The sequence below is a fragment of the Candoia aspera genome, chromosome 1 (genome assembly GCF_035149785.1).
Source record: "Candoia aspera isolate rCanAsp1 chromosome 1, rCanAsp1.hap2, whole genome shotgun sequence".
Taxonomy (NCBI): Eukaryota; Metazoa; Chordata; class Lepidosauria; order Squamata; family Boidae; genus Candoia; species Candoia aspera.
In genome coordinates, this window is record NC_086153.1 from 130,352,786 (window position 1) to 130,378,221 (window position 25,436).

Consider the following 25,436-nt stretch of genomic DNA (forward strand, 5'->3'; position numbering starts at 1 on the left):
TGGTCAAGTGATCGTGATTTGCGATCTTCACTGCCGGCTTCCGACAGGCAAAGTCAATGGGGAAGCCAGCAGGAAATGGTGATCACGTGACCACGGGATGCTGCGACCATGCAGGATTCACCTAACAATGGCAACTGGGACTGCTGGAATTGCTGTTGTAAGTCAGTGCAGTCATGTGACATTGTGCCCGACGACCACATGGCTTAGCAAGTTTCCAGTCCCAATTACCGTCTGTAAGTGAGGACTACCTGTAAGGTTATGAAAACATGAAATTGCAACAAAAAAATCCAAAGACACTAGCAATGGGATTTTAGTGACATCTAGTGATCTTACAGAAGCAAACCATGTATGAAATACTACACAAGAGATCTAGCATACTTTACTAGTGAAGATGAAAACTTATATGCCACAAAAATATGAGCCTCAAGATTTCACACATAATAAAGGCTCAAATCATAGTTCTAAACTGAATTTGGTTTTCTTTTTGTATTTTTTTGTGGTAAGCTTCAGTTTAGGTGTTCTTATAATGTCTTTATCAATAGGGTGTGTGATGCATAAAACAAATAAAAGATCAGTCACTGCAGTGTGTAACTACTATAGGGGTTGCTCACCAATGAAACAGCAATGGAGAGTTAAGCTAACTTCCGGATTAATGTAATGCAGTTTAAGATCTTTAAGAAAGATGTTATTACGGAAATTCATCTTTTTAACTATGCCTATAATACCCCAGTATTTTCTTGGAAAATTAGAAGTCTAAATGCTAATTTGAAACGTATTTGTAGTTAGCATACTTAATCCTACCACACAACTTCTCAATTGGCAGCAAGATATATTAATCAAAGTTCCTACAGTGATTCAGACCATTGATTTACCTTGTCTGTATTATTAGCATCGCCTAGTAATTTATTGACTGCCAGCAATTCTTCAAGGTCTCTGATAGCTTTTTACCCACAATGCTTCAAACTGGTTGAAGCTAGAGACTGAATTTAGAAACTTCCAACAACAAGCATATGCACAACCATTGAGCTAATGTGTCCTCTACAATGTAAGTCTCTTTTGAGCAAATCAGCGGTGTAGCCAATAGTTATTCCTTGCATTCCATTCAGATATAAAACTATTATATACTGGGGATATCGGAAATCCACATTGATTCTACTAATATTATTCTTGTAATATTTTCTCCTCTGGTATATTTCTAAGGATCAATACTTACTTTTCTACCCAAAGCACTGATACTAGCTTAATTCCAGCTTTTTGAGCTCTATTCCATGTAGACAGGAGTCCATCTTTAAAGATCACATGAGTAACTTGCTTATTCAAAGTCTTAGAAATCTACAAAACATAAAAGGAACAAAGCATTTTAGACTATTTCTTTCTGAAAATATTTAAAATTCTTCATTTTTATTGAAAAATGACAAGTTTTTATGTGCTATTATACTAGGTAAGCAGAAAATTTGCAGATTTTAAAACAAACTGACAATTATTAACTCCTTCAGTAGTTTGTATCCAATAAAGAGAAAAAAGGTTTAATATTTTTCATAAGGTTTAATACACAGAATCATTGAGATTAGAAGGGATCATAAAGATCACCTTGCCTTGGGTTTCCTGATCTGTGATAAAACCTTGCTGTAGTTGACCAATTAGGAGGGGGTGTCTGTTGCCCCTGAATATTAAGTAAACTGCAAATTACATTCTTCATGGCAAGAATGAAGAGTGTAAATTGCATCATTTGTGTAATGACATCACACTAATTGTGTACGCTGTCACAGATGAAGTAAAAATAATTTAAACTTTGTTGTTTATTCATTCAGTCGCTTCTGAGTCTTCGTGACTTCATGGACCAGCCCACAGCAGAGGTTCCTGTCGGTCGTCAACACCCCCAGCTCCCCCAGGGACGAGTCCGTCACCTCTAGAATATCATCCATCCATCTTGCCCTTGGTCGGCCCCTCTTCCTTTTGCCCTCCACTCTCCCTAGCATCAGCACCTTCTCCAGGCTGTCCTGTCTTCTCATTATGTGGCCAAAGTATTTCAGTTTTGCCTTTAATATCATTCCCTCAAGTGAGCAGTCTGGCTTTATTTCCTGGAGGATGGACTGGTTTAATCTTCTTGCAGTCCAAGGCACTCTCAGAATTTTCCTCCAACACCCCAGTTCCAAAGCATCGATCTTCCTTCTCTCAGCCATCCTTATGGTCCAGCTCTCGCAGCCATATGTTACTACGGGGAACACCATTGCTTTAACTATGCGGGCCTTTGTTGTCAGTGTGATGTCTCTGCTCTTAACTATTTTATCAAGATTTGTCATTGCTCTTCTCCCAAGGATTAAACGTCTTCTGATTTCCTGACTGCAGTCAGCACCTGCAATAATCTTTGCACCTAGAAATACAAAGTCTTTCACTGCTTCTACATTTTCTCCCTCTATTTGCCAGTTATCAATCAAGCTGGTTGCCATAATCTTGGTTTTTTTGAGGTTTAGCTGCAAGCCAGCTTTTGCACTTTCTTCTTTCACCTTCATCATAAGGCTCCTCAGTTCCTCTTCGCTTTCAGCCATCAAAGTGGTATCATCTGCATATCTGAGATTGTTAATGTTTCTTCCAGCAATTTTAACCCCAGCCTTGGATTCCTCAAGCCCAGCATGTCGCATGATGTGTTCTGTGTACAAGCTGAATAGGTAGGGTGAGAGTATACAGCCCTGCCGTACTCCTTTCCCAATCTTAAACCAGTCTGTTGTTCCGTGGTCTGTTCTTACTGTTGCTACTTGGTCGTTATACAGATTCCTCAGGAGGCAGACAAGATGATTTGTTATCCCCATACCACTAAGAACTTGCCACAATTTGTTATGGTCCACACAGTCAAAGGCTCTAGAATAGTCAATAGCGGATATTGGCAATTTGGTCCCTAGTAATTTAAACTTACCTGCCTCAAACTACTTCAGATGCAATGAACTTGTCCAGTATTTTAGATGATGCCTGGACAGAAACATGATCCATTGCATCCAGTTTGCTAAATGGGAGAGTTTTGAAACATGATTTCACTGTATTTAAATTTTACTAACACAGTCCTCAACTAGTGTGACTTATCATTTGCAGCAACACAACTCCCTTCTGCTCCAGCTTCTGCATAACTAACTTTCATCATCAAACATATAGATGAATTTGTATAAGTTTTTTTGTTACCCTCACTTAAAAACATAAAAAATTATCAGGTCTCTTATTAATTTTCTATTTACATTATGACATATTTTAGAGACATGCTTGAAATGCTAAGGTACTACATATATTTAATATTTTCAATTTTTTCTTAGGCACAAATTTATGAGAACATGTGAATTACAGGATATGGCCCCCTGGAGATAGAGTAAGACACATGTGAGCTATTTTAACATTCAATCGGTATTGCTCACAAGTTGCTATATCTGACTCCCCACCTTTGGAACAGCAGATTACTGGGAAAAGACCACAGAACACCTTAAGTGACAAAATTAAGCAATTGATATAGGGAAAGTATTGGATTGACCAGACAGCCTGTTGGGTTAATATGGGGAAAGGTCATGTTATCTAACAGCAGTACGTGCCAAATTCTTATTGCTAAGGCAGCTGTTCCTAATAGAAAGCCATGGACAAGTTTACGCTTCCTCTGTTCCACATGATAAATGATCCTGAAATGAGGCCTTTGAGGGCAGTGTGCAATAGACCATCACTGCACAGCTGTGATAGGATGGTTGAACTGCATGGAGCATTGGGAAAATAAGTACATGGCAGCAACTGAATTATCTGTGAGGATGGCACATACATTTCCAGTGCTTTCCATCTGGATGAGTCCCAGTTCCTATATTATTGTAATGATACTGCTACTATTAACAAACATGGTATTTTATAAAAAATTAGAAAACAAATGTTACAAATCTATTAAAGAAGAGTGAACAGGCTAAGAAGAAGAGAAAACAAAGGCTGGATTGAGTTGACATAACCCTCAAAGAGATGGAAGCGTTAAATTTAAAGAACAAAATGATGCATGAATTGGCATGTACTTGGTGGACACAAAGATCGTTTGCAAGAACAGGTGTGGATAAGATATGGTGAATGGTGTTGGCGTTAACAAAATTTAATTAGATTTCCTTTTCTATTACCTCCTACTTCTTTTTTACTACTTCTTATTCTTCTGAGTTTTGTATGCTGCTGCTTACCCTTATAAAGAATAGCCATGGTGTATATTCTTTATACAAAGAATTGGAAAGAAAAGGAAAGAAACAGAAGATATAAAAAGAGGAATATGAAATTACTTAGCCTTAATTGAAGTCTGGTATTTGGAGCAGGGTGTTGTTCAAAGACTTCACGGAGACATTATTAAATCAAATTAAAGATTAGGCTATCTCAGGTCACAAAATAATGTGCAGCTTTTGAATTACAAGAACTCTTTATCAAGGAAGATGTTATAAATCAGCAGCAACAAAAATAAGGAAACTATTTGCTTTCTGGCATCTCCAGGATCCAAAAGAGGTATTGGAACAATATGAAAGCAAGGAACATGACAGCTTTGCTCTGTAAAACATGTGGCTGAGTTGCTTTGCAAAGCAGTTTTGAAGGGGTGCTTTACTTGAAACATTACTGAAGTGAAACATCACTTTAAAACTTTCTATAGCTGTAAAAATTACCTGATTTGGTTTTCATTTTTTTAAAAAAATTATCCCCAACTTTGTTAATGTAAAAATTGCTTATTTTCTATTTATAGCTACTGAAAGATTTTGCCTGGTGAACAATTATTTTGGTTCCTTCATCTCAGCAGAGAGTGGGGAAGGTACTGGTGAAATCTGAAATCATTTCAATTGAAGCAAATATTTGTAGCTCTGAGTTGAACTGTGGAGTCCTTGGTGCTCTCTGTTGCCCAATCAAAGAACTCCCAAGGAGAGAACACCCCCACCACACAAGCAGGACAAGCCACTGTATATAAACTGAGAGCAAGACCCACTCCCTCTTTGCACTGAAGATGTTGCCTAGTCTGGCAATGAAACATCTGCAAGAAAACAACAAGGCTCAGAGAGCACCAAGAACTCCACAGAAATCATTTCATTATCTGCCTATTTATATATATCCCCCCATCAATAGAACTGAATTAAATTTGAAAAAGCCGTAATTCCTTCCCTAGTTTTGTTGTTTTAGGTACCATATATGCAAAAGAACATTGCAGGTAAGCTGCACATAAGCAACGTTTATGTTTTCCTTCAAAAAGAGTGGCCTATTCACACACATTTTCAGCTACAACATAGTTTGCTTGGATTAAGTTTAGAGTACGTATAAATGCAATCTCTGCAGTTTCTAAATCAGGCCTTATATTTATGCATATTGTGCTTTATTCCAAACAAGGTTAAATAAAACCATGGACTAGCATGTTGTACCAACCAGCTTAGTTACTTACTTTTGCTCCCATATCAAGGAGCTGTTGAATAAAGGCTTTTGAGTAGTTTTCAGTTCTGCTGGATGACCATACTTCAACATATGCTACAACACCTACAAAGCAATTATAAGAAATCTTAACAGGAGATCAATATTTTCTTGGGGCTAGCACTTTTTAGATGCAAATCTTTAATTATTTGAATAGCATACTTTGCTTTCTCATAAGCAGCAAAGACCAAAGGTGAGGCATGTTTAATTCAATGTAATTTTAACCTAAGTAAGTAGATTACATATTTATCTTCTACTATATATCATGTAGTTACTCCAGAACCATTTTCAGAAAGACTAAATTGGATTGCAGAAGATAATATACTGTTTCCAAAGCTTTTATCATTAAAGTGTGCTTCCACCTCTGGGATAAAATAATGTTTAAGAAACATAGATGTTTTTGATGTCTAAACAGTCAAGAGCCTCTTGCATTTGGATTTGAAATTGATTGGCTGCAGATAAGGCTTACCTGGTGGCATAGTGTCATTTCTGCCCTACCCACGTCAAGGAAAAATAATGGAGTTGGTGGTCACCAGCATAGTTGCAACTCAGTAATTTGAACAGAAAATGTATTGCTTTATGAACAGCCAAGGAAATGACACATTACTCCAACTGTAAGTACTAAATTTCTTCACTAGACAAATGACTACAATCTTCAACACCAATTTGTAGTTTTTACAATGCATAGATTTTTTTTAATGATTAATGGTTTATGAGGGATAAAGAAAAACATTTAAAAAAAACTACACTTAGAGGTGCATTATTTTTTCCTACAGAAAACCTAAACATTTTTTTTTCCAGAGAGGAAACCTCACTAGTTTGCTGCAGCATGTGGCCCTAGGGAAGCAAGGAGGCATCTCAGATTACAGCTAACGAAGTATCTCTATATATTTCATTGGCAGGATGAAGCCCGCGTGCATTTAGGAAAACTGGAAAAAGCGCCTACTTGTGCTACAGTTGCTTACTTGACACAGACATTAGGACGTCGGAGAGGAAGGACGCTATCATCCTGTAGAACAGGTTTTCCCTATAACTGCTACTTCCGAGTCAACGCGGCCCATAGCCATGTCGGAGATTCTGAGAAAGGCGGTCTCAACACACGTAAAAAACAGACTGGGGAAAGATGAACGTGTGCACGGCTATTTCCACCTTAGTTATAAACTACCACCTCTTTATACATCAGGCTCCACTTTCCCCTCTTCGACACCCAAAAAAGGTTTCTACGATTACGCACAGCCAACGTGAGAAAGAAATAGTTAACAATAGCCTCATTTCTTTCCTACCCACATCCCCACTTTGTTTTTCAACGTCGGGAAACCTAGCAAAGACCGCGCCCGCTTCATGTCTGTACCTGCTAAAACAAGCCGACCGTTGCTAAACTCCATTCTAACTAAACGGTATTAACGAACTCCGCGCCACCGTTTAAACGGCCCCCTGCTACAGGCGCATGCGCATTGCAAAACAAGGCCTTCTCTTTCTCGCATCCGGTTCTGCGGTCGCTTGGGGAGAGCCATAGAGATAATAACAATTATGGAACTGAGACCTTTCCTATCTCTACGGTGAGAGATACGTTGCCCCACCCATCCTCTGTAGTCTGAAGCGACGCATGCGTCCAACATAAGAATTGAGGTCGGGGTGGGGAAAAACGCTGCTCGCTCAGCTGGATTGGCTCTTGAGCCAGTCTCGCGCGGGGAAGGGTCGTCCTCGTAATTCAGCTCCGCAGCTCTTTAAATGATAAAGCATAATTTATCAATCTTAGTGATTAGATTCATCCTCACACACAAAACAGAACAAACCATAGTTCGGCTCCTGTAGGGCTCTCCGATCTGAGGTGCACAAATCTGGGCTGACAGAGTGCTAGCTCCCGATTCGCGCAACTCAGATACATTATACCTAGTTCCGTGGTACCATTATTACAAATTGATTACGGCGTCAGTTTCTTTTTGGGAGTGCAGATGACTTTTCTCTTATACATGCAAATAAACATTAAGTAGTGTGTCCTTACGTATAGATTATGTGTATGTTTCAAAGTTACAGTCCTTTTAGACTTAACCTGAAAGTATCCAACGGGACGTCTTTCTGAATAAACACACACATGTATTTGAAGGCTGCAAGTCTAAGTACGTTTACTTCAGACTAAACTAATTGAATTCATCCTCTAATCCATGGCTATTCCTTTATACCAAAGTTTTGAGTACTTCTCATTTATGTTTCATTTGAACAACTGGGTTTAATTACAAATATTGTCATATTTCATCAGGTCTCAGAGCACTATTTCCTCTCTAAGTCAGAGCCCGATTCAAATGCTTGCTGCTGATGTTTAGAGCTCTCTGATCACAATCCCCCAATACTGTATCAGCTTGCCCTTATTTTACCCTACAATCTGGCTTGCTCTTTATGTTGCTCCAGGGAAACAGACTCTAAAGCTAGCTCTGTGGTTTCAGGGACCTGGACTTCTGGGCTCAGCTACCTCCTTCCCTTCACCTCTGTGAAAATCTGAGCGCCTTTAAAAGGGTTCTAAGGATCTTTTCATTTAACTAGTGGGTTAATGTGGGCCTGATTATTTGAACCTGCCATTAAAATTGATAGTGTTCAGGTTGTATTTGTGTTATATTAATCATGGATGTGTGTACGCTCTTCAGTACTAGAGGGCATTCCTTTAAATATACATATGGTTGTTGTGTTAGGTTCGTTTTAGTTACAAATATTAGTTTATCTCAGTTGTTAAATTGTGAACTAATATTGCACAGAATTTTATAACTATTGTGTTTTTTTTCTTTTGATTTATACTGTGCTTTGGCAAAAGTATGTTGTCATCATCTCCTTTTCTTTTTTTTCCTGGAATGCTTTTCTTTATTGCAAGAATAATTTCTGGCCACTTTAAAATATGCATCTGTACAGTAGATGGCTGGAAAAAATCAACTTATATCCCCATACCAAAAAAGGGAAACACTAAAGAATGCTCAAACTATCGAACAGTGGCACTTATTTCACACACCAGTAAGGTAATGCTCAAGATCCTGCAAGGTAGACTTCAGCACTTCATGAGCGAGAATTGCCAGAAGTACAAGCTGGGTTTAGAAAAGGCAGAGGAACTAGGGGCCAAATTGCCAATATCCGCTGGATAATGGAAAAAGCCAGGGAGTTTCAGAAAAACATCTATTTCTGTTTTATTGACTATTCTAGAGCCTTTGACTGTGTGGACCATAACAAATTGTGGCAGGTTCTTAGTGGTATGGGCATAGAAGTCATCTTGTCTGCCTCCTGAGGAATCTGTATAACGACCAAGTAGCAACTGTAAGAACAGACCAGGGAACAACGGACAGGTTTAAGATTGGGAAAGGAGTACAGCAGGGCTGTATCCTCTCACCCTACCTATTCAACTTGTACTCAGAACACATCATGTGACAAGCTGGGCTTGAGGAATCCAAGGCTGGAGTTAACATTGCTGGAAGAAACATTAACAATCTCAGATATGCAGATGATACCACTTTGATGGCTGAAAGCAAAGAGGAACTGAGGAGCTTTATGATGAAGGTGAAAGAAGAAAGTGCAAAAGCTGGCTTGCAGCTAAACCTCAAAAAAACCAAGATTATGGCAACCAGCTTGATTGATAACTGGCAAATAGAGGGAGAAAACATAGAGGCAGTGAAAGACTTTGTATTTCTAGGTGCAAAGATTACTGCAGATGCTGACTGCAGTCAGGAACTCAGAAGACGCTTAATCCTTGGGAGAAGAGCAATGACAAATCTTGATAAAATAGTTAAGGGCAGAGACATCACACTGACAACAAAGGTCTGCATAGTTAAAGCAACGGTGTTCCCCATAGTAACATATGGCTGCGAGAGCTGGACCATAAGGAAGGCTGAGCAAAGGAAGATAGATGCTTTTGAACTGTGGTGTTGGAGGAGAATTCTGAGAGTGCCTTGGACTGCAAGAAGATCAAACCAGTCCATCCTCCAGGAAATAAAGCCAGACTGCTCACTTGAGGGAATATTAAAGGCAAAACTGAAGTACTTTGGCCACATAATGAGAAGACAGGACACCCTGGAGAAGATGCTGATGCTGGGGAAAGTGGAAGGCAAAAGGAAGAGGGGCCGACCAAGGGCAAGGTGGATGGATGGATGATATTCTAGAGGTGACGGACTTGTCCCTCGGGGATCTGGGGGTGGTGACGACTGACAGGAAGCTCTGCTGTGGGGTGGTCCATGAAGTCACGAAGAGTCGGAAGTGACTGAATGAATAAACAAGAAACAGTAGATGGCACTATGGTACAATATATTTACAAACATTTTACTCTGAGCTGAAAAAGATCTAGGATCCGTTTCTGAAGGTATTTTTTCCATCTAATTTGGAGCTGAGTGCGTGTAACATATCCATAAATGCAATATTTCCTTCCTTTTAAAGTCTAACTTGTAAAACAATAAAATTGAGATAGAAGACTGACATTTTCCTTTTCTATACAGTTGGGCAGAAATTTTTTTAAAATAATATTTCACTATTTTAGTGAGTCCACAAAAAGATGTTACAAGAACTTCTGAAGTGCATGTGCACCTATTGTGATTCCAGATGGGCACAGCAGATCTGAAAAAGCTAGAAACAGCTTCATTCCCAGAGAGTTTCCAAGGCTGGTTGGGTGCTCTTGCTTCAGCTGTGCCAGTTGCATATTTTGCATTCTGATCATTCTAATGTGATTTTACAGAAGAGTATGTAATGAACCATAGAGAAATAAGGAAAGTTTAAAAGTATCAACAGTAGTTTAAATTAGGGCATTTCTAACTTGTAAAAATGCAGCTGGACTGTACTTATGCAGTGAGACTTTTTTTTTTATGGCAGTAGCTGCAGAAAAAAGCAGGACACATGGTATTTATACTTCTCCTGATTCAGAGCCTCCAATTTTATTCTCTCTTGCTGTCCTATAATTTAAAAAATCACCCCTTCTGGATTTGACTCAGCAGCAAGTTTATTTTTGAGTACTTGGAAGGCTGATAATAGGATCATGTCACAGCCTATTCACCATTAGGTCGCACTGTAAAAATACACCCATTTGGCATTGTATTCTGTAAAGAGTCAAAATGACCAGTTGTTGGCGAGTGGGAGGAAAACATTATTTGGAAAGTGAGAGCTCTAATATTTCTGAAATGAATGTCACAATAAGTGTTAAGAGCAGGACTACATTACAGATTAAAGTATGAGACATTTGTGTGTTACTGAGCTGCAGATTAATCCAAATGGTTTCACACAGTGATCTTGTTAGGATATATTTAAGCCTCCCGAGAAACAGTTTTGATAAAACAACTTTTCAGTATTTCTGGTGTAATAGAAACTGATTACACAACAGCCATTTTCCTAAGTGTCAGTAAATATATATCTAACATGAAAAAGAGTACTATTGTTCCATAATGTTACATTTATCCCATCTTTTGTCCCATCAAACTGTACAAGAACTACTTGTTCACTCCCACTTATTTCCTCCTTCCAGCAGGAGTGACTGCAGAATGCAAGGCAGGGCCTCCTAGGATTTGTTTACTGTGACAAAAACTGTGTTCTTCCTTCTCAGCCAAGAACCTGAAATTAAGAGCAAACCGTAGCCCCTGTCTCTTGCTTGTTTGGAAGAGTACAAGCAAGACTTCCTAATCTGGCATTACCAAAAACAAGCTATGGAAGCAGTTTCTTCACTGCTTTTACTGAGAGGAAGAACTCAATGGACTAGTTCAACAGCTGTATCTCGTACATGTGATCAAATGCTGTCTTGGAGTTTACATTATTTAATCATTCATAGCCCTCTTTTCTAGCAGTGAACAATATAATTCTAGACTGTTTTCCAGGAATGGATTGGGAATGCCTTCCAGATGCATTGGACTATAGCTGACATCATTCTGTATGACCAATTGGAATGACAGAAATTGTATCCTAACATACCAAAAAGGCCCCAATTTGGTAAAGTTTCTTTACTCAGCCAACCAACAGAATTTCCCATCCTTTCAGCAAATAAATTTCAGGGTTAGATTATTACAAAAACTATAGTAAAAAAATCCAGAGATTTTTTTTTACATAGTATTAATTAAATACAGGATAAAATGTTTTATATTTATTTCATAAGGGGCTGCAAGTATCCATTTCTTTTTAACAATATTATATTTTAGAAATAAAGCATCAATCCTTCACATCTAAGAGATGTCACTGAGTTTAACAAAGGTTATTCTTAAGTAAAGAGACTGTAGTTAGAACTATGATTGATGATGATGCAGTGAATATTAAAGAGAACTTTAGGTTTACATTTTTAATGTTGCTGCTGTAACAAAACTTTGTGCAACCAGGGGGTCTTTCTATTTCTGAATTGCTCATATACAGCATTTCTACTTCCCAATTCCACATAAAACAGTTGAAAACCAACCTGCAATCATCTTCACATTGTCTTTGTAGCTATCTCCACTTGCAAATCTACTGCTTCCAGAGAAGAGCATGAGCCAATTATTGCTCATCTTGTGTCTCTTTGGCTGGTCAGGAAGTTACTGCAACCCCCCCCCCCCTTTATGTCTTTATGTTTGTATACATTTCTCTACTAGTTTGTAAAAGAATAATCTGAGAGATAGCTATATGAGAAAGCTATGCAAGGTAGATTTTAAAAATGTAGATAAACCCACTGAAATGTGCCAAAATATCTTGCTTCCCTGGCATCAATTCACTGCTGAATTTAAAAAAAAGATGGAAGAATAGTATGTCAGCAATTTTGCATTGGGTTTTTTTTTTCAGAACCTCTGAGGATTGTTGCATATATGGATGAAGGGCAAATAGATTTGGGGAAGAGGAGAGTAAAGAAAATTCCAATCCAAATAATGCTTATGCCATAAAACAAGCAGAGGGAACAGGAAGCTGAACTGTGGGGTATGGGGAGATGATAAAGCTTCACTGTAGACTGCTGCAGTATGGCTCACTTGAGTTTCAGAGCAGAGAATTTCCTCCTATGGCAGAAAGGAATGCTGAAATATAGCAGGAGCTTCCTGGAAAAGTAAACTCAAAACTGGCTTTGCTTCATTTTCCAATAAACTGGAAATAAATCAGAGTCAGAAATAAATTGTTTCACCTCCATGAAATTGTAAGTTACATAAGCAGTGTTAATACTGTAGGTCAGTGTTTCTTAAACTTTTTTCTTTCAAGACTGTTTCCCACTTTAAAAAAATTATGGAAGACCCCAAAAGAGCTTTTGTTTGTATGGGTTATATTTATCAATATTTACCATATTAAAAATTGAAATTGATGCATTTGCTGCTGCTACGGTTTCTCATGATTGTTTGATGAGATTTTAATGTTATATTATTTTTCAACATAGTCTGGCAAATAGTTTTGATTTCATGGACACCTGAGAGGGTCTTGGGGGATCCTCAGGGGTCCTAGGACTGCACTATAAGAGATACTGCTATAGGTAATGCCTTTCAGAGACATCTATCTATCTTCCATGTACTACTAAAACTCTCCTGACTTTTTGTCAGTTTGTAACCTTAAATCAGCCAAAATAGTGCATCATAGGATAACAATTTTTGAATGAAGGTACCTCAAATTGGCTAACTTAAAGAATGCATACAAGATCCAGCACCCGTTACTCCCATGTAATTGAAATTTCAAGGATCTTCACATCAGTTGTATTGTCAAAGTTGTGGCCACTGCTGCACCACTGCACCGCTGTGGTCAGCTGTCGTCATGCGATTGTGATTTCCAGTGCTCCTTGCCAGCTTCCTACAAGCAAAGTCAATGGGGAAGCTAGCTGGAAGTCAGAAATTGCTGCCACTCCCACTGCTTTTTTGCCCGCCTGTGGTCATTCTGTTGATCTATTGAGGTAAGCAAATATCTCTGAAACAGTGACCCAACAGGTTATTGGTTGTCTAGTATTTTGTTAAAAATGCATCTCATATAACATGAATAGAGCATGGTTTTTAATCTTTCATTATTCATGTTCATTTTAAAATGCCCCTATTCTAAAGGAAGGAGTGAACAAAAATATTCTCATATGCTTATAAGTTGCTCCTTAATGTGTTTATACCTTTTCTCAAAATTCAAAAGTACTGCAAGTGTGCTGACTTACATCTTTTTACTATTGCAGGAATTTTCAGAGAGGGATACTTGTCCATTCTTGCCTCTCTGCAGGATCATGACAGCTATAGAGACAAAACGAGTGCAAATAATTCAGGACAGTTTTTGAAAAAACCATTAAAATACAGTAATGATCTGGTTGGTTATGGTCCACATATTAGAACTTTAAACTCACCTCTTAAGATAAGGTCTTACTGCAAACCTAAACTCAACAACTTAAATCCAAAGAAGTGTGAGCAAAGTTCTACAAGTGCGGCAGAGTTTTTTAGCCCCTTTCCTCTGGATGCCAGCCAGCGCATCCTGTCCAAATTGCCACTCTTGAGGGTTAGTACATCTTTTGAATCACTATGGTTTGGAATCCACAGAACAAAATTAGAAGGCAAATTGGCATGAATTGGGGATTTCTCTTGACCAGCTGATATGCTGTTTGTTTTGCACAAAGCATCATTTGGATCCCGTCAAATAAGCTTTACATCAGAGCTCACATTTTAGTACCAGGGCTCAGCCTGAGGCATGTAAATGCACACTTGAATATATTTCTCTGATCAAACCAGAATCTAGACATCTAGAAGTAAAGGGAAGGACATCTAAACCACAAGGCATGCTTTATAGCTGTATTTGAATAGGAAATTACTCCCTAATTTCATACAGACTATGTATACATCAAAAACTGAGCACTATTTTTAATTTTTAAAACTACAAAGAAATCTTCTGCACATAATTTTCACCGCAACTTTTCTTACATAGCTTTTGGGTCTAGACTGCATTTGGAAAGTCACCTAGAAACTTAAAAAGTAACACAGCTAGCAATCATTCCAATCACCTTTTCTTACAGTGTAGGCACATTGTTTTTGTCTTTCCCCCCCTAGAAAGTGGGTTATCTGGCCAACAGAGATAAAGATCTTGTTTAGTAAATACAAGGGTAACCAAAGTGAGTGACTTATAAAGATTAAACACTTTCATTCCAGAAAAAAAGAGGTAAAACAATAATGGGTGAAGATACTCATTAGGTTTTCTGATGTTGCTTTCAAGTCACATTAAAAAGTTATGATAAGGTAACATAATTTTATGATCTAATTATTTTAAATCTGCTTTCTCAGAACTTCCTCTCATCCTTTGTGTGTTCTGTTTTATTTTAGACTTTTGCTTGCTGATGATTTTACATATTTTCCCCGAAGTATCTCTACGTTCACAATATGTAAAATAAATCCGCATTTTGAAAAATCTGCAATTGCAGTTAGTAGCTTATGTTTTATTTCATTCATCCTTTCTGTATTGGGAGTGTAATTTTCAAACTATTAGTATGTTGAGAGAGATAACATTATATAAAGCCATGCTATTCTTTATGATGCCTATATATATTTATATTTTTAATACTTCAGGCTGTGGATCCATCTATAAAGGCTCTGCAAATGATGGTGCATTTACAGAGAAAGTAAAACTTTATAGAACCTAACTAATCAGAATTTGTTGTTTTAAATGTGTTGCAGATAGAGGTTTAAGCATGAAGTCTAAAACACATGGTCTCCTGTGACTAAGAGATGTAGTGCCCATGCAGTAGAGATTGAATATGATATGTTTAAATTTTTAATACAAGATCTGTGGATTTTGCATCACCTTTTAATTCAGGCTCAAGGACAAACTGGATTTAAAGGTATCCTTCCAGCCATAGAAAAATAATCTTCCCTTCATGGGAGAATTGATTTACATTTTTCCCAAAGATAACTCTAGATATTTAGAGAATTTTCCATGCTTCAGCCTTAAGCTGCCTGACTGCTGTGTGTAAACGAGTTGAAAATAACGCTAACGCTGGCTTAAGAAATTCCTTTCCTGTGCTAGTTGTGCCCCAATGTATTTCCCATGGCCCCAAAGTGGTGGATTCCCCTGTTCCCTACCCCTTCTGCCTGAATTGGGAAATCAAGTACCAATCACTTTCTTTTCCTTGGATGGGTTTCTGAGGACATATGCTTTCCACTGATAGTCCTTTCATGATTCTGCCTCCACTGACACCCCAATGTACTTGATACCTTCCCATCAGAGGCATCTCTGGCACAGTGGACCAGCAAGGGAAAGAAAGAAAGGATCACTCTTGAGGCTCTTTCTCATGGCCAAGTTAAATGCTATACATCAGCCATTGAGCCAGAAAAAAACTGTACTGGCAAAAAGTACACTGTCCCTCCTGGCAACCCCTGTTTTGCCCCAGACACAAGGCCAGGAAATGATGCTACCCTTTTGTACAGTGGACTGGGTGTACTGAGGTCAAGAGTACTAGATTCTCTTGGCTTTGCTTTTTTCCCCTTCCACCAACCATCTTCTGCCAATGAGAAGACATCATGAATCACTTTCCTTAGTATGGGATGAAGCCTGGGCTGGGGAGCAAGTACCTTTCAACAGATGGCGAGGCAAGCAAGTTTAAGCATTTGTCAAAACTGGCTCTGTTTTATTACATGTGTGTTCAAAAGATGCTCAGCCTTCAGGTGCTCGCCTTTGGATCTGGGTTTAGCACTATTTCAGAAGAGACATAAATCCATGTTCAGAAGCAGCCCAAGCAGCCCAAGCCTAAGCTTAGGGAACAGCCATGAAGCAGGAGAATGGCTGGCTGTCATCCTCCTGCTTCATTAGGAACTGCTCCACCTTTGCCATTCTGGTCAGCTGCTGTTTAGCTAATCCACATTTGGCTCAGGGATATACCTGGGAGAGTATGGTTTAAAAGAATAGGAAAACTTTATTCACACAGCCTGCAGACATCTTGTCCTGCCATGCTTTCCCAATCTTTTCCATGTCACCTTTCATTCCAGAGACTGATAAAATGCTGAATTACAGAGTCCAGGGAGGAAATAAATCACAGTTTGATCAGAAAATGATCTGACCATGGCAAAGGAGAGATATTAATGTCCTTTATATCAAGATAGATTTATATCATCTATCCCAAAGTTAAATCCAAGTGATTGCTTGCCTCTCTGTGATGTAGCAGTTACTTGTGACAAGCCAATGATCACCATGGAAGTTCTGAACTCCCATGCCCCTTGTGGGTAGCTACCTACCCTTACCCCCATTATGTCATGAGTGCCGTTGAGCTAAAGTCATCAGCGCAATGGCACACATGACAATGGCAAGGAAATAGGTGAAGGGGTACAAGATAAGTAGCCATCAACCCACAACGACTAACGGCCAACAAACAATAGCTAAACGGATCACGGAGCACACCCAAGCCATCAGCGGCAATACAACGGGGATCGCCCAGCTGAAAGCAATCAGCAGAGGAATGGGAAACCTGATGATGGGCGATCCCGGAAACCCTCACCCACCGGCAGGGCAACGTATTGGACAAAGGGGGGTGACGTGACCGTGAGCGAGGGGGCGCTGACCGGCGCGGGGTATTTAAACCCCGCACCGGCGCGCTCCTGTCACTCTCAGCTTTTTTCTACCAACGCTGTACCTGCCCTGCAAATAAACCAGAGCCTGATCCGCGAACCAGTGTCTGAGTGTTATTCAGAGGTAGGCAGCGCATGACATAAAGCTGAGAGTCATAAACTCAGCCTCGCCGAGCCCCACCGGACGACAACGAGCCGCGGGAGGAGTAGACGGCGAGAAGACCAGCAAGATGAGGCCGGAGCGGCGCGGGCAAGGAGGGCGAGCTGCGCGGCAAGAGACAGAGGAGGACCGACCAAGGCCAGAGGCACCGCGGACTCCCGGAGCCATGGACGCCCACCCCACCCGACCCGAGCCTCAGCTCCAACCCCAAGGGGAGATGGCGACGGAGGCAACCCGACCGCGGGAGGGAGCAGCACGACTTCCGAAACCAGCGGAGGACCCCGCGCCCCACATCGCACCCCAGCAACGGGCGTGGAGCGACAGCCCAACGGCGGTCAACACGGAGGAGGACGACGGAGACACCCAGCAGACGGCGGAGGAAGCGGACCCGCGGCAGAGGGACGATGAACCCCGCCGGCAACCCACCCCCGAGGACGCGCCAACGGAACCGGCCCCAGCGGCGGCGCGGGCTGTGGACGAGGAGGCACGAGCTGAACTCGCGGCCATGCGGGCTCAACTGACGGAACTCCGGACCATGCTCCAGTCGCTTATGCCCCCCGCGCCACCCAACGACGTCCCCGCACAGGCCCACACCCCGAGCGAAGCACCGAACCCACACGGGCCAGCGGAGGGTCAGCAGACGGCACAGGCGGCCGACACCACACCCCGGGAAGCGAGAGGCGGGGCCGCACAAAACGCCCGGGCCCCAAAGGACTTCCCCATCTTCTTCGATGGGACCCCCACAAAACTCTCGTTTTTCGTGACCAACGCTAGGGAGTTCATGGGGAGGCACGGACACTCCTATGACTCCGAGGCCGACAAGATCGCCGCCGTGGCGATCAAACTCCAAGACAGGGCGGCGGACTGGTACGTCCAACTGTACGAGTCCAGCTCCCCCGCCCTCGCCACCTTCCCTGCTTTCATCAATGAGATGAAAAACTACTTCGAAGACCCCCTAGCCAAAGTAAGGGCGAAAAGCGCACTCCAAAGACTTAAACAGGGCACACGCACGGTCCCTGACTACGCCCTGGAGTTCAAAGCCCTCACGGGGAAGGTCAGCGACTGGTCCGAGACCACCCTGCTGGAAATGTTCAAAAGGGGGCTCAACCGCGACGTTCTCCAATGGGCCCTCTACCGCGACGACCCAGAAACGTTACACGGGTGGATCCACCTCGCGGGGAAAGCCGAACATGCGCACCGCACCTTCCTCATGACAACCACGGAAGACACAAACTATGCCGGGAAAAAGGTACCCGCACCACACGGGGGGATGGCCGGCCCCATATACCCAAAAAAGTTCAACCGGGAGCCCTGCGGGAGGTGTGGCAAATTAGGGCACAAGACGGTGGATTGCTTCGCCAACCGACCGCCGACCAGCGTGCCCAAACCCACTCCGAAAATTAGCCCCAAACCACCCAACCCGGGGCCGCCCCCTCACCGCCGAATGACCGTGGCCACAGCGACACCAGAAGAGGGCTGGGACGCTTACTGGGGGGAAGAGGACAATGCAGACCCCGACCAGCCGGCGGGAAATGCTCCCCGCTTGCCCTGAAACGCGTGGCGAGGCAGGCGGTGGGACAGCAGCGCGGACCAACTCAACGAAACGACGAAAGCCCCGTAATATTGGCAGCAATTAAACTCTCTGCCGGCAACGGAGCCACCACGGCCGCGGCACTAGTGGACTCTGGGTGCTCAAAAAACCTCATCCACCCCGACCTAGTCGCCAAACTCGACCTCCGCTGCTTCCCCCTCCCCACGCCGCTGGCATTCCACCAGCTGGACGGCTCTACAGCGGGAGGGAAACCAGCCACGCTACAAAACGAGCCGGTCACCCTGCAAATGGGCACTCACACCGAGCGCACATCGTTCGTAGTCACGCACATCGGACGGCCCATTGCAGTCCTGGGGATGCCATGGCTCGCGACAAACAACCCGCGGATCAACTGGGAGACCCGCACCTTCACATTCGGCGACGGCGAGTATCGAGCACCAGTTCCAGCGGGCAGAACCAACCCCACGGTAGGACGAGCGGAGGCGACCACACAAGACAACGCCGCTACCACAGCAGACCTACCAGAACAATACGCCGACTTCTCCGAGGTCTTCGGAGAGGCAGAAGCTGACCAACTACCCCCCCACCGCAAGACGGATTGCCGGATCGACCTACTGCCCGACGTCCCCTTACCTAGACCAAAGATCTATTCGATGACCCCGAAGGAGATGGCAACCCTCCGGGAGTTCATCGATAAAAACCTAGACAGGGGATTCATAGAGCCAGCATGCTCACCGGTCGGAGCCCCCGTCTTATTCCGGGAGAAGAAAGACGGGGCCCTACGGGTCTGCACCGACTACCGGGGCCTAAACGCGGCTTCCCTGTCCAACAAATACCCCTTACCCCTGGTGAAGGACATGCTCGCCCACCTGTCCACGGGCAAAGTCTTTTCCAAATTGGACCTTCGCGAGGCGTACTATCGCATCCGAATCAGGGAGGGGGACGAATGGAAGACGGCGTTCAACTGCCCCCTAGGCGCTTTCCAGTACAAAGTACTGCCCTTCGGACTCGCGGGGGCCCCTGGGGTGTTCATGCAGCTCATCAATGAGGTACTGCATGAACATCTGTTCAAAGGGGTCCTGGTCTACATCGACGACGTCCTTATTTACACAAAAACGCACGAGGAACATGTAACCCTAGTCAGGCAAGTCCTCGACAAGCTCAGTAGGGCGCAGCTCTATGCCAAGCCTACAAAGTGCGAGTTTCACAAAGAGCGCCTAGACTATCTGGGGTACCGAATCTCCGGGGACGGCATCGAAATGGACCCCGCAAAAGTCGAAGCGGTGCTAAACTGGGAGCGGCCCCGCAACAGACGGCAACTACAGAGCTTCCTCGGATTCGCGAATTTTTACAGGTCATTCGCCCGGGGGTTCGCTGAGATAGCCCTCCCCTTAACGGACCTCCTCAAAACCAAAGGGGTGGGGGACACCCGACGCGCCAAGAACCCAGGCACAGTGCTGAATTGGACTCCCGCGTGCCAGACCGCATTCAACAAGCTGAAAGCGCTGTTCACTACGGAGCCAATCCTCGCGCACCCGGACCCAGAACGGCCGTTCGTGGTCCAAGCCGACGCCTCAGACTTCTCCCTGGGAGCCATCCTGCTACAGAAAGACCCCACGGGACTCCTGAAACCATGCGCCTACCTGTCAAGGAAGTTCTCCGAGACAGAGAGGCGATGGCACGTCTGGGAGAAAGAAGCCTTCGCGGTGAAATCGGCACTAGAGACATGGCGACACCTACTCGAGGGAGCCACCCAACCATTCGAGGTCTGGACTGACCACCGGAACCTCGAGGCCCTACGAACGCCTAGACGCCTTAGCCCAAAACAGGTCCGATGGGCCCAATTCTTCAGCCGCTTTAATTTCCAGCTGAAGTTCATGCCGGGCAAAAAGAACTTCCTGGCCGACGCCCTCTCCCGACTGCCCCAAGACGAAGAGCCCGCCCCAGACACCATTGGGACGGTCCTATCCGCCTCGCAACTGGGGATGGCCGTGACCACCCGAAGCGGCGCACGGAGGCAGCTCGACTCTACGGCGCAGCCGACGGCGGGACAACCGGCGACTGAAAGAAGCCAACCGCAACTACCAGGGGGAATGCGCACGGACCTCGCCGCCGCCCTCAAAACTGACCCCTGGTTCCTGGCAAACCCCGACAAGGTAACGATGGCACAAGACCTGGCATGGGGGGAAGGCAGAATCTACGTCCCGGACTCGCAACGCCAGGCGATCTTGCATAGGTCACACGACGCCAAGCAAGCGGGACACTTTGGGTTCCTCAAGACCCTACACCTAACACGGCGTCAATTCTGGTGGCCTGCGCTCAGGCGAGACGTAAAAACCTACGTGGCGTCCTGCCCAACGTGCGCTAGGGCCAAACGGGCACCAGGCAAACCCGCGGGGCTATTGCAACGGGTGGCAGAACCCTCCCGCCCATGGGAGGAAATCTCTATGGATTTTATAGTGGACCTCCCACCCAGCCAGAAGAAAACGGCCATTTGGGTGGTGAAGGACTACTTCTCAAAGCAGGCCCACTTCATCCCCTGCACGTCGGTCCCATCCTCACAACAGCTAGCCAAACTCTTCCTCATCCACGTGTACAGGCTACACGGATGTCCCGCACGTGTGGTGACCGACAGGGGCACACAGTTCACCTCCAAATTCTGGCGGGCCTTCCTGAAGCTGACGGGGACCCAACAGGCCCTATCTACGGCTTGGCACCCTCAGACGGACGGAGCCACTGAGGTTCTTAATGCCACCTTAGAGCAATTCATACGATCATATACTAACTACCACCAAGACGACTGGGCTGAACTGCTCCCGTTCGCCGAAGTCGCATACAACAACGCCGTCCACACGAGCACGGGGAAAACTCCGTTCGAAGTAGTCTCGGGGCGCGACTTCGTCCCCATACCGGAGCTACCTCAACCCCCGGAACCCCAGGTGGACGCTAGCGACTGGGGACGGAAGATCGCGGAAGCATGGCCAGTAATCACGGCGGCGCTGAAGGATGCACAGGCAGCCTACAAAGAGCAGGCCGACAAGCACCGGCGCCAACAACCGACGTTCCAGGCGGGGGATATGGCCTATCTATCCACCAAGTTCCTAAAGTCAACCCAACCCTCGAAAAAACTGGGGCCTAAGTACATCGGGCCGTTCCGAGTCACGCAAATAGTGAACCCGGTAGCAATACGCTTGGACCTGCCACACAACCTCCGGAGACTCCACCCGGTGTTCCACACCAGCCTCCTGAAACCGGCAACCACCTCCCGATGGCACCCAAGCACGCCACAGCCCGCACCGGTGATGATCGACGGGCAACACCACTTCGAGATAAGGGACATTCTCGACTCCCGCAAGCAACGAGGAACTCTACACTATCTGGTCAGGTGGAAACACTTCCCCCACCCGGAATGGGTGGCGGCGCACAACGTTAACGCGCCTGACCTGACCAGAGCATTTCACCGGGCATACCCCGACAAACCGCAACCAAGGTCAGCAAAACCAAACCCCCCCCCCCCGCAGGCCCCCCCCGCCTCCCGTGCCCCAAGGGAAAGGGCCCCCCCAAGCCCGCGACTTGGGTGGACCTCCCCCCCCCGGGACTCACTCCCCCCGCCCCGGGCCCACGGGGTGGTGACAAACGTTCGCCAGCACCCTCCCCCCGCCCCCCGGCCGCGGGGGAGTGGCAAGCAAGTCAACAGGGCAACCTGGGGGCAACGCCCAGGAGACACAACAAAGGCGATGCACTTTAAATAAGAAAAAAGAAGGGCCCTACCTGGAGCTGAGAAGCACCCGACCAGCCACGCCTCTCTCCTCGCCGAACTGAGCCAAACAAACAGGGTGTGGCTGGAGCATGCGCACGCCAGGTCAGGACCCGAGCATGCGCACCATGGACACACCCTGGGAAGGCACGTGGTAGAGGGAGGAGCAAAGGGAGGGGCGACAACTACTCCGGCGGGAACTTTGGGAAAAAAAAAAAAATGTCGCGTTTTGACAGCTCCACGGGGAAAACCCAGAAAACCGGGGGGGAACACTATTCGAAAAGGGGGCAGTATGTCATGAGTGCCGTTGAGCTAAAGTCATCAGCGCAATGGCACACATGACAATGGCAAGGAAATAGGTGAAGGGGTACAAGATAAGTAGCCATCAACCCACAACGACTAACGGCCAACAAACAATAGCTAAACGGATCACGGAGCACACCCAAGCCATCAGCGGCAATACAACGGGGATCGCCCAGCTGAAAGCAATCAGCAGAGGAATGGGAAACCTGATGATGGGCGATCCCGGAAACCCTCACCCACCGGCAGGGCAACGTATTGGACAAAGGGGGGTGACGTGACCGTGAGCGAGGGGGCGCTGACCGGCGCGGGGTATTTAAACCCCGCACCGGCGCGCTCCTGTCACTCTCAGCTTTTTTCTACCAACGCTGTACCTGCCCTGCAAATAAACCAGAGCCTGATCCGCGAACCAGTGTCTGAGTGTTATTCAGAGGTAGGCAGCGCATGACACATGACCTGGATAGGCAAATTTCTGACAAGTTCCCATCACTGCCCAGCTAGTAATACACACCAGGTCTGCACACTCAACTACCAACATGTCATAAATGGATGTGATCTTGTTGTGTACAGATCTGGCATTTACCAGAGCAGTTGGAAACCAAGTCATTGAATAAATTGACCACCCAAGCCAAGGGTAGAGGCAACTGCGTTAGAAGAATGGACCAGTGCTAACATGCAGATCTCCCTTATCCTGGAATTGCCTACCTAATGTCCTTTGCTGCACCCTCCATTGCCCACCACAGTCCATATAAGGCCCTAACATAATACCCCAATATCTTGCACTGATTCTTCTTTCCCCCCAGTCCCACTAGGTCTTGACCAACAGATATCCCATGAACGCATAGCCTTGCATTTTTGTTAAATAGTAATGTTCTCAACAGCTACTTCTTTTTACACTTTTGTTCCCAGGCTTCAACTTGGTTTCCTAGAAAAAAAAATCCTTGTATTTAACTAGGGAAGTATAACATCCTTATGTCTCTTAAAGCCAGTTGTGGGCACACAGCAATGATAAAGCAATGGTAGGGTTGCCTGCTAATAGGCAATTTGGCTGTCTATCCCTAATTCCTGACACAGTTTATTTATTAATTGCTCCATTGGTGTAAATGTCTTTCAGAGCTCTAACCGCTGTTGCTAATGCACAGGGGACTAATGACTGTCTCCTTCCTATCACCATACAAGTTGAAAACAACCAACCCAGCAAGCCAGTGCTGTGCAGCTTTATCAGGAACCCAGCCTCTGTAAGAGAGCTATTTGCACTCAAATGAATGCAAGCAGAACTCTTCTTCAAGTCTCCTTCTCCAATGTGAAGAGGTTGGGGACCTGAAGAGATGGGTGAGGGCCAACATGTCGAACCCTATACCTTGTCTTTCTCCAGAACACCTGAAGAGTTGTGTGCAGAAAAAACACTCACAAGTGGCCAGTAGTATTTCTACAACTTATATGTTCACTCTGTGTGGAAAGCAATACATATTTGCCTCTATGCCCCAATATCACAGAGATTAAATTCTAAACATATTCCTTTTGAAGGTCTGCCTAGCAATTGCTGCTTAAAAAAAAATTAACAGCACTTTCTCAACAAAAGAATAAAGTACAGCAAAGTCAGCTTTTTAAACAAATCATGTTGGCTAGAATCCTAGCTACTGAAGTCACTGCAAGCACACTAAGTTGGGCTCTTTCCACTCTGCAAAGAATTCTCGTGAAGAGGCAATCAGAGATGCCAGTTCTTACACTGTTCATTAGTTGTTTGAATGCAAGGAAAAATTGCATTCAGATGCTCCAAAAAGGTGAACGGTGCTGTAGGTGCCACTGGGGATAATATCTAGAAAATACTGAAGCTAGGCTATTCGTTTGCACATACCATCTAAGACACATAGGCCCTGTTTCCTCAACACTCTTAAAGTGTCAGTGGTGGGGCTAGCATTTTACTTATTTATATTAAATTTCTAGGCTATCTCCGAGTTGCTTCACAGAGTTAAAAGAATAATTACGTAAAGACCACATACGCAAACAACAATAGTCCAAAAGAACAGAACTATCTTTCCATATCTCCTCCCAGTTTAAAGGGGCCAGCCCAACCATTCTAACCCAAGGCCTGGGGAAAAGCCAGGTTTTTACAGAAGTGAAGACCATATGAATCTCTGGGGGGATGCTGTTCCAAAGGTCACATGCAGTGTCATGTTCACTGTTTCAATGTGCACTGTACATCGTAACCTTTCACATGCCATGGTGCTGATGTGCGTTTATGGTGGGAGGGAGCTGCTGTGAAACATTGTGCCAAGCTCTGTATCTGTGGAATGTGTTTGGGTTATGTGGTCTACTCAAGGACTTTTCCCGTGGACCATCAGGAGCCGTTAGGAGCACCTGGGATTGTGAGCCTGGGAAGATTCTACGGGGGGAGGGATCTTGTTTGTACCGAGGGTTTTTTAGTTTGCATTTGGCGCGCTTTTTCCATTCTCAGCTTTCTTTGTGATCCTGCATACTATTCTTTAATAAATCAGATATCTTTATGAACCTGTTCATGAGTCTGATGGTGTTTTAGGATAGGCAATCATTACATAAAGCTGAGAATCACCAAAGTTGTACCGTTAGCTCCTGCCAAGATTAGTTTCTTGTGAGGGAAAACAGTTAACGATGGCCAAAGCCAAACCCACAACCGGGAGACTCGAGGAGCCGACTAGCTTGATGCCCGAGTCAACGGTCAGGAGCGAAGAACAGAGCCTCACCCCAGAACCTTCAGCTTCACGGCAGCATTCGAGTTCCAGC

At 44.6% G+C, this 25,436-nt stretch overlaps 1 protein-coding gene across 1 annotated transcript in view; it reads right to left on the reverse strand.

Annotated features, from left to right (window-relative positions):
• The window catches only part of MCPH1 (microcephalin 1), a 107,664-nt gene extending 100,786 nt beyond the window's left edge, over positions 1 to 6,878 (reverse strand). Inside the window, exons 1-3 of the mRNA XM_063313727.1 lie at positions 6,791 to 6,878; positions 5,414 to 5,505; positions 1,214 to 1,332 (exon numbers count right to left, since the gene is read on the reverse strand). Coding sequence (XP_063169797.1) covers positions 1,214 to 1,332; positions 5,414 to 5,505; positions 6,791 to 6,824 — 245 coding nt within the window. The 5' untranslated portion in view covers positions 6,825 to 6,878. The remainder of the gene's footprint in view (positions 1 to 1,213; positions 1,333 to 5,413; positions 5,506 to 6,790) is intronic.
• Between the last annotated feature and the right edge of the window lie 18,558 nt (positions 6,879 to 25,436).